Source organism: Chinchilla lanigera, unplaced genomic scaffold (assembly GCF_000276665.1).
Source record: "Chinchilla lanigera isolate Chin_1 unplaced genomic scaffold, ChiLan1.0 scaffold00038, whole genome shotgun sequence".
NCBI classification, from domain to species: domain Eukaryota; kingdom Metazoa; phylum Chordata; class Mammalia; order Rodentia; family Chinchillidae; genus Chinchilla; species Chinchilla lanigera.
Genome location: NW_004955439.1, coordinates 21,164,202 through 21,174,752, shown reverse-complemented (window position 1 = coordinate 21,174,752; position 10,551 = coordinate 21,164,202). Strand labels below are relative to the sequence as shown.

At 36.9% G+C, this 10,551-nt stretch overlaps 1 protein-coding gene across 1 annotated transcript in view; it reads left to right on the top strand.

Moving 5' to 3' along the window:
• Positions 1-273: 273 nt before the first annotated feature.
• Positions 274-10,551, top strand: part of Wtap (Wilms tumor 1 associated protein) — a gene marked incomplete at its 5' end in the record, with an annotated part of 24,510 nt that continues 14,232 nt past the window's right edge. Inside the window, 4 exon segments of the mRNA XM_013517328.1 lie at positions 274-311; positions 3,156-3,211; positions 5,679-5,737; positions 6,783-6,910. Coding sequence (XP_013372782.1) covers positions 282-311; positions 3,156-3,211; positions 5,679-5,737; positions 6,783-6,910 — 273 coding nt within the window.

Below are 10,551 nucleotides of genomic sequence, written 5' to 3'. Positions count from 1 at the left end.
TAAGATTGTAATGCAAAACTAAACTTACCCAACAGCCATATAATGAAAGATGGGAAAATGGGTATTGAGTTTACATAAACTCTTTGATATGTTTTCATCTTTTTATAAATTAAAAACTATTCTAAAATAAATGATTTAAATTTTTAAAAATCTGTTGATTTGATATAACTTAGTGTGCTAATAAATTGATTTGAACTAGTAATTTTTTTTTTTGTTCTACTTTAATTGGAAGAAAATCAATTGAAACTCTTTTCCCCAACCTTATTTTTTTAGGATTCAAAATGACCAACGAAGAACCTCTTCCCAAAAAGGTATGCTTTTCAGCAGTTTTTAAGCACGGTTTTAAGAATAAAGTTTAAGGGGTTGTTTATTTGCTTAATTTTCACCTCTTGAATTTATAATAGTAATCTTCGTTAAAGTACATATATGCACCTCAAGAAAGGTTATTTTGCAGATTAACTATCTTTTTTCTTAATTTGAATCCCTGTGACTATAACCTTTAAAACTATTTGCATATTTTTAGATTAGTTTGTTTTGAGTTAGTGTTTCTATGTGCTGGCTTTGAGACTAGCTAGTTCTTAAGAGTCTACCATTCATTCATTCATTTATTTTTGAGACAGTGTCTCACTGTGTAGTTAAGGCTGGCTTGAACTCACTGTGTAGCCCAGGCTGACCTTGAATTTGCAACAGTCCTGTCTCAGCCTCGCAAGTACTGGGATTACAGGAGTGCACCACCACACCTGGCTAAGAGTCTACCTTTTTTTCCGAAGTTTTGTTTTCTAACCTCAATTTTCTCGTGTATCTTAATTTTCCTTGCCGTTACATATATACTGTGCATATGTACACAATGAGTGTAACAAAGAACTAGCAGTTTCTAGGAGGAATTTGTGATTTGGTTGGAAAAGCAACATATGTGCTTGTTAAAGTTAAAATTAATGAACAACGTAGGTATGTGTTACGGAAATTTCTGTAGTCGTTTTTGGAATCAAATTATTCATGAACAAAGAATTATACTGTGTATTAGTAATGTGAGAATTACTATATGCTTCCTCTGATAGTCTTTTCATTGCTGACCTGTCCCGTGTTGTGTTCCCCACCCCCTTTCCTTTTGCAGTATTACTATGTTATTAGTTAATACTGTACTTGGAAATATTTGTTGAGGGTGTACTGGGGATCAAACCTGCAGCATCAGGCTTGTTAGACAAGTGTTCTACCACATAGTTACAACCCAAGTATTTTTAAAGAGAAAGTAATAATGCTTTAATTTTATACTAAACTGAAAGTGCCTCACATTTACAATCACTACTTGGCATAGGTAAAACAAAATACTTCTCAATTTATGAAACAATTTCAATTTATGCTCCCTTTTAAACTCTTGAAATTATAGATATCGCAGGAAGATGTAAAGAAATGTTCAGGGAAGTTCTGTGTGCATACATCATTGAACCCCTTTCAGTGTTAACATCTTATGCTGGGTGTGGTGACGCATGCCTGTAATCTCAGTACTTGAGAGTGAGGCAGGAGGATCGCCACAAGTTTCTGAACTACGTAGTAAGAGCTTGTCTCCAAAAAAACCAAAAAATTAACTTGTATGTATCTTTCAGTCATCTTGAGTAACAGTATGAAAACCAGGAAATTGGCACTGGTACAATCCATAAAGCTTATTCAGATTTTATCATTTATACATACATTCTGTATTTGTCTTGCTCTATGTAGTTTTATTGCAGATACAGCTTTGTGTAATTTTCACCAGTTGAGACATACCCAAACCATCACCGCAAACTATTAGCTGTCAGTTCTCTGTTTCTATAGCTGTTACCTCATGAGTTTATAGAAAGGAAATCATGAAGTATGTATCTTTTTGAAATTATATTTTCATTTAGTGTCATTTTCTTAAGGTTTACTCCAGTTGTTTCTTATACCACTAGTCTATTTCTTTCTCTTGCTGAACAGTATTTCATGTAGAATAGATGTGTCATAGTTTTACACACATTTACCTTTTGAAGGTTATTTGAATAGTTTTTAGTTTTGGGCTCTTAGCACATAAAGCTCTTGTGAACATCTGTTTAATTTCTCTGAGGTACACACTTAAGAGTGCAAGTGCTAGTCCTGCATGGTGACACATGCCTGTAATGAACTATTCAAGGAAGCTGAGGCAAGAGGATTGTAAGCCTGAGCTCAGCTTGGACAATTTAGCAAGATCCTATCTCAAAATAAAAATAGAAGAGGCTAGAAATGTAGCTCATTTGTGGAATACTTGCCTATCGTGCAAGAGGCCCTAGGTTCTATCCCTAGTTAGGGTCTGGAGGACTCCTCGGTCATATGGCACATGTATTTCTAGCTTTGTTGTTTTTTTTCTCACTTTTTATACCCACCTCGCCTCTTTCTATACCCATCCCAGTACCAGGGATGGAACCCACTACCCTTGCTTTGAGCTATATACCCAGCACTATGACTATAAATAACTTGTTACTTATTTTGAGATAGGGTCTCACTTGAACTCTCCAGGTTGGGCTTGATCTTGTAATCTTCCTACCTCAGACATTTAAGTAGCTGGGATTACAGGCATGCACCATTATGCCCAGCTCCAGTAGTTGACCTTGTAAAACATACAATAAAGTAATATTTTAGTAAAATAAATACTTTTTAATGATGTGGTACTTCTTATTTTATTGACTTTTTGAGGCAAGGTCTCACTGTGCAGTTCAGGCTGGCCTTGAGCTCACTTTGTAACCCAGGCTGGCTTCGAACTCACAACAATCCTCCTGCCCTAGTCTCTCGAGTGCTGGGATTACAGGCATGTGCCACTATGCCCGGCCAATGATATGTTTAAAAATATTTTTAAACATATAAGTACTGAACCATAATGTCAAACTCAGGAATTGTTTCATAGGTCTTAGTACAGCATCTCCCCTCCCACACCTTTTTTTCCCCCCTTTTTTGAGATAGTCCTATGTAGTACCAGCTGGTCTTCAGCTCACTCTATACCCGAAGCTGGCTTTGAACTCAAGATCTTCTTGCCTTGGCCTCCCAAGTGCTAGGATTGCTGGGATTATAGATGTGCACCACCAGCCTGGCTTAAGAGTTCCTCCTTAGCAGCTTTATATTAACTTCAAAAAAATATTTGGTTCATTTTTTAAAAATTTTCTTTATAGGTTCGACTGAGTGAAACAGACTTCAAAGTTATGGCACGAGATGAGTTAATTCTAAGGTAAAATGTTCTGTTATCAGACATAAAAATACTGTGATTTATGCTGCAATATTTATATGAAATATTGTTTTATTTTTTGTCTTTTTGAGACAGGGTCTCGATATGCAGCTCAGACTGGCCTTGAGCTCACTTTGTAGCCCGGGCTGGTCTCGAACTTGCAACGATCCTCCTGCCTCAGCCTCTCAAATGCTGGGATTACAGGCGTGTGCCGCCACGCCTGGGGAAATACTGTTTTTTTATCAAGTCACTTTTAATGTACTTTGAACATACTTGCTGTAGCCCATTTCTTCACTATAGAACACTTAGGAAAGCACAACACTTCTAAGAACTACAACATTAGCTTGGGTGACGTTTAAATTAACAGAATCTGGCCGAACATGATAGCACACGTCTGTGTAATCCCAGCACTCGGGAGGCTGATGCAGGAGGATTGCCATGAGTTTGGGGTCAGCATGGGCTATATTGTAAGTTGAAGGCCAGAACAGATGCTGAATTTTTTCTCCCCTCGAGATAAAATGTTCACAGTTGTTACTTGGGAAGAACTTGTACATAGTGTATAACTTGTGGAGAAAGACTCTGCTCTTAAGACACTCTCAGTTTGACAAATAAATAGGCTTGTTTTGATGGGGATTTTTCTGTGTGTATAACATTTGACAAAACTGTGAACCTAAAAACATGATTTCTAGTATAGAAGAAATACATTTTTTTTTTTTTGTTTTGTTTTGTTTTGGAGACAGGGTCTCATGCAGATCAGGCTGGCCTTGAGCTCACTTTGTAGCCCAGGGTTATCTTGAACTCGAAACAGTCCTGCCTCAGCCTTAGAAATACATTTTTTACTAATTAAATGAAGTTATTCTGTCTCCTAAGTATGACTGAGACTAGTTCATTGAACTTAATGTCCTTTATTTTCTGTTGTACAAATTGAAGGGGTTGAGTTAGCGGGATAGTCATTTTATAGAGAAAGTTGAGGGCTGGGGATTTAGCTCAGCGGCACAGCACCTGCCTGGCAAGGGCAAGGTCATGAGTTTGATTCCCGGTACCAGAGAAAAACCAAAAAAAAAAAAAGAGAGAGAAAGTTGATTAGGTTGGTATAAAGTGTGTTTTTGCTCATCATATTATAATTTTAATCTTATAGCATCCCTTGATTATAACCATAAAATCTTTTTCTCATTTAAAATTAAATTTTAATTAGTTGTAATTGGAAAAGCAACTAGAAAACATAGCTCTTAAGAAGCAGGATAGCAGGTGTTCAGGGCAAGGTATTCTCTTCTGGGAGTTCCTTAATCCCTAGGCAACTGGGAAAATGTTTATTATTTATACCTGCAGTAATTGCCAGGGGGCAATAGCCTATATAAAGTACTAGAGATTGAACCCAGCATCTTTTTTTTTGTTTTTTGTTTCTTGTTTTTCTTCCAGTACCAGGAATCGAACTCACGACCTTGTGCTTGCCAGGCAGGCACTTTTGCCGCTGAGCTAAATCCCCAGCCCAAACACAGCATCTTAACACTGACCTATGTCCTTAGCCCTTTTTAAAAAAATTTATTTTGAGATAGTCTTGCTAAGTTCCCCAGTCTGGGCTACTTGTGATCCTCCCAGAGTACTGGAATTACAGTCATGTGCTACCATACCTGGTCCTTTTTTTTTTTTTTTGATTTGTTTTTTTGTTGGTTGGTTGGTTTGAGATAGGGTCCGTATGTAGTTCAGGCCAGCCTTGAACTCACTGCGTAGCTCAGGCTGGCCTCAAACTTGTAGGGACCTTCTTGCCTCAGCCTCTCAAGTGCTGGGACTACAGGTATGTGCCACCATGCCTTTTTTTTTTTTTCTTGGTGGGTTTTTTTTTGAGACAAGGTGTCATGCAGCTCAGACTGGCCTTGAATTCTACATCCCCTGCTTTAGACTCCTGAGTGCTGGAAATACAGGCATGAGCCACACCCAACTATCTCCTTCTATAGACAGAAATTAGTACTATGTTACAGAGAACTAGAACAGAGACATTCAAAGGTTCTGAACACAGAGAAATGAAAAACGCTTTTAAAGAGTCACATATTTTTACAGAAGAGCCTTTTGTCATGTATAATTAGGCTTATATGCCTTTTATTTTACAGAGATAGCATATCTGAAGGTAGTGTGTGGTTTTTATTTAGCATCTACAATGTAGGCTCTGTCCTATGCGTCAGTGATACAGAAGTGAATCTGGGGTTGGGTACGATCCACCTGGAAAATCAAGCTTGGTATGTTCTCAATGGAGAAGACTTTTTTCTCTATGTCTCCTTTTACTTGTCTCCTATAAATTGAAAAAGAATAATGAGGTGACTAATTTATTATTGGTTCAGTTAGATTTATAATTATCTCAAAAGTAATGCAGCAGAATTCTCAGGAGTACTTAAAAGTTTATGAGTGATTTTCTGGTATATTTAATAAAAGCAGTTTCGGTGTAACAGCTGACATGAATTTTTTTTTTAATTAGATGGAAACAATATGAAGCATATGTTCAAGCTTTGGAGGGCAAGTACACAGATCTTAACTGTAAGTTTTGAGTTTTGTCTCCCTAAAGAGTGAATAGTCATCTTCTTTTAGATTGTTGTACAAACATGAGGTAGCTGGTTTTACTAAAGCAAATGTAGTTTTTGCTCAGTCATTGTATTATAAGAATTATGCCCACGCATTTTGTTGGGTGCTGGAAAATACAATGATAAGTGAGATGTGATCTCTTGAGGAATTTCTAATCATTGAGAAAGATAGCCATATAATGGCAGGACTATTTTTAGCAAATTTAAGTGCAAGGTTCTAAGAGAGTATGTATTAGGATAATTTAAAATTACTATAATTTTTTTTGATGCATGCCTGATTCCTACTTAGAGGTTTGAATGGAAGCATGAGTTTACTAATATATAAAGGAGGTATGTAGAATCAACCAGTAATAGATTTATGAGAATTTAAATTAGGATGTAACTATTTATTTACAGATTTTTCAAAATTGCTAAAAATGATAGCAACAAAATTAATAATTCTAAATTATTTTAGTGTGTCACTTTTCGTTGAATTAGAATAATACTTTGTATTTTTAAAATGTTACATTATTTGTCAGTGTAGTTTTCTAAGTCCAAACGCTTAATACCCAGAAATTTTAATAATGCATGACTATATTGTTCATAGAAGTTAAGAACATTATGTAAGATTTAAGTGCTGGTTGTTCGTGTAGTTATTGGCAATTTTATTTTGAATTGGTTAGAAAATGCTAATTCAGATTTTTTAAGTACTGTAGATATAGTGAGTTCAATGTCCTCCTGAACCACTTAGCAAGACCCAGGGTTAACAACAAATACACATAATTCAGGCTAATGTTAAGTAGTGTGGAAAAGTGTTATTACCATTGTTTCCTAAAGGAGCTTTTCATGATCAGGAACAAATCCTTGTTACAAGAATAGGACCAAAACTAAAGATTTGATGAATTTTTTTCAGCCAATTTTTATTACTTTGGCAGAAATAGATAGAACATTCTTTTTGGTTAGTTCAGTTTGATCTTGAAATTATGTTCATAATTTCTTGGTTTTTTTCTTTGAATCATCAGCAAATGATGTAACTGGCTTAAGGGAGTCGGAAGAAAAGCTAAAGCAACAACAGCAAGAGTCTGCACGCAGGGAAAACATCCTCGTAATGCGACTAGCAACTAAGGAACAAGAGATGCAAGAGTGTACTGTAAGTATTTCAAATTGTGTAAGCCCTTACTTGAGGGAGTTAGATTAATGCAAATTATTACACACCAGTTTTAAATACTTTGTGGTAATAGCAAATATATGTGTGTATTTTATTAAAGTTATATACGCTTTAGTTGTAAATATGCTAAAGGTAAACTCATACATAATTTCTCATCATGGGATTAAAAAAATTTTGAGTGTATATAAATAATAAAACATTCTTAGAAATCTCCATGGTGAGAATTATTGTATCAGTTCCAGGTATTTATTCACATTGCTTCATAATCTGGGGGTATGATCAATAAAAAAAAACTTCATTGCTTAACTTCCACTGTCTAGGCAGTATTCTACCATCGTGATCCTCTGCATAAAACTGTCCTACCATCAGCAACTCCGGTCTCCTTTTAATCATGAGAGCTTTCATCTGTATCCTTTGCCATGTCTACAGAGATCTGAAATCTAATGATATTTGATCATCAGTCTATATTGGGCAGTCTTATGCTGTCTCTGACAATCTCAGCCATTCCATTTTTGTTTCTAGTTTTAAAACCTGTCTTTTTAAACTCTTTGTTCTCCATTTGCTTGATACATACTTATTAAAATCTTATGTGTGTTCTGGTCCTTAGAGACACTAACAAAAGCACAGTCCTATTTCTTCTCCTTCCCATAGAATGTTTTTTTAGTGCTCCATCATTATCCTTTTATTTCCTGTTCAGATTATCTGCATTTCCACAAAAGTTCCTATTCCTTCTTTTTTACTTTTGCAAGATGACTTCCTTACCTCTTACTTTGCTAAAGAGTAGCCCCTCTTGTTTTCTCTACCTTGTCATTTTTTTCTCCTTTGTTCTGAGTTTAGTTTTGATTCTCATTACTACTGCTTCTTTCTTCAACATCACTAACCTATTTCCCTTTTATGTAAAAACTGAGTCTTAGAATGCACTTGGGAGAATGTGAGTGGGTGATGGAGTATCTCAAATCATTAGATACCATGTACACTAGTCAAGCTCACTACCTCCTAAATGTGTGGACAGTGAACAGTTTAAATAAAAGAGACAAATGTTATGGTTGTAGGGCTCCAGGAGGCCCAAAACCCTCTAATAGAAATTGAGATTCCCTGAGGGTTGAGACAAAGAACTTCTGTGGGGGACCCATACTTAGACTTGGTTCCACACAAAGGGGATACTGAGGCAATCCTGGGAACTGAGCAGGACCTTGGGAGTCAGTTCGAAGACTCCTCCAAGTAATAAATTTTGCCAATTAAGAGAACTGTCTTACCTCTAAGGTTGGCAGCTATACTGCTGTGGAATAGCGTCTGTGAGCAGCCCATGTCCTTGGTTGCCTCAGCTGTGGTTATCTTGACTTCAGAGCACCATGCATATGCTGTTTTCCAGCAAGGCAGAGGTCCCTGTGTTCAGCAGCTTAACCCTGTATAGCAGTCTCCAATGAGAATTACAAATTCTTTCTTCCTGATTGCTACTCTTGATGCCATAGTTCAAGCAGTTCTTACCATTTGCCCAGATAATCTGCTGTTGACTCACGTTAGGATCTCCAGATGTTCTATATATAGTGGGAGTTTTGATCGTTACACCTGGGCAAATCCTTGGGTGGGTAATGCTCAAGTCACCCATTTTTTTTTTTTCAACCTGAGTCTTTTTTGTTTGTTTGTTTGGGCTTTTTTTTTTTCTTGCGGGGGAGACCTCCGGTACCGGAAATCGAACTCATGACCTCAGGCTTGCCAGGCAAGCACTTATGCCGCTGAGTTACATCCCCGGCCCTGTTTTGGCTTTTTGAGACAGGGTCTTGCTCTGCAGTTCAAGCTGGCCTTGAGCTCACTTTGTAGTCCAGGTTGGTTTCCTTGAAACAATCCTCCTGCCTCAGCCTCCCGAGTGCTGGGATTTCAGGCATGTGCCACCATGCCCAGATTCAACCTGAATTTTAAGATGACTTCAAATAGAACCTTTTTCAGCCATATTTTTTTTTATAGCTCTTCCCTACACAATGTAGCTAGTTGTTCTTTCACGTATAATACAGAGTAAAGTGTTGCAGGTAGGGTAGAATATAGAAAAACGCAAGGAAGGGGATAGATTGTATATGGCAGGTAGAGTTTGAAGTTTCCAGGGAGGTTGAAAAAATAGGACAACCTCCTCCCTCCAAAAAAAAAGATTTGAGACCTTGGACAAGTTAGATGGAGCCACCAAAAGATTTTTAAGCAGGAAAATTTATGTGGTTTATCAGATAAGCATCTTAGTTAAATCACTGGCTTGAGCATGGAGGATAGATTTGAGAAAAAGTAGGACCACCACAAAACCAGTTGTAAGACTTAAAATAGTTCAGGGGAATTAAAAAAAAAAAGTCCAGATGTGATAACAAAGCCACTGGTGACAGGGAGAGTCATAGGATATTTTAGAGGCACAGTCAGTAGGACTTAATCAGTTCAGTGTTGTTGGGGAAGAGATGAGTAAATGTAATCAAAAAGATCATATTTTAAAGGAGCAGAATATAATGTTAGATTGAAGACATGAAATCCCATACCCCTTCCCCTGCAAAAAAGGTAAAGTGATTATTAATGATTTTTTTTTTTTTTTTTTTTTGGTACCGGGAATTGAACTCATGACCTCATGACCTCAGGCTTGCCAGGCAAGCGCTTAAGCTGCTTAGCTATACCCCCAGCCCGATTATTAATGATTTTAAAATTCTAATTTTATTTTTTTGTGTGTGTTGTGCTTTTTTATTTTAAGAAATAAAAGAAGGAAAACCTTAACAAATAGACATCCATTTACATAGCATAAGAACAATGCAGACAAAACAGAGTTACAGACAAAGTTGTAGGAAATTAAACGTGGTTGTATTACTTATTGATATCTTCAAAGTGGTTTCTCAGGAAAACAAATAGAGACATACAAGATTGATCAAACAAGTAATCATTAACTGTTCCTTTCTGTAGAGCAATAGGAGACAGTAGTACAACTATGTTAGCTATCCTGTATATACATACTTACCTGATTTCCCCTTTCCCTTCTCTTTTCCCACACCCTGGTTGCCCTTTACTTTTGACATTCTCCTTTCGTTTCACAATGTCTATCATACCTCCTAGTTTTTATTCACTTTTGCAGGTCTTACACTAAGATAATATGCGTATACATGCAGGTCTGATTTATTTCACTTAGGAGCATGGTCTCTAGTTGTGACCATTTACTTATAAAAGTCTCTAGTTTATCTTTATAGCTGAGTAATATTCCATTATATAAAAGTACCACAATTTTTTTGTCCAATCCTCGGTGGGTGGAGATTTGGATTGCTCCCACAATTTAGCAATTACAAATTGTGCTGCTATGAACATGGGTGCATATATATCACTGTTATATGATGTTTTCAGATCTGGGAAAATATCCAGAAGGGGAATAGCTAGGTTGAATGGGACCTGTAGACCCAGTTTGCTGAGGAATCTCCAAACTGATTTCTGCAGTGGTTTCACCAGTCTGCAGTCCCACCAGCAGTGGAGAAGAGTTCCTATTTCTCCACAGCCTCGCCAGCATTTGTTAATGGTTGATTTCTTAATGCTAGCCATTCTTACTGGGGTGAGATGAAATCTCAATGGACAGACTGGAAGACACAGACACAACCAAAAACACACTCAGCCAC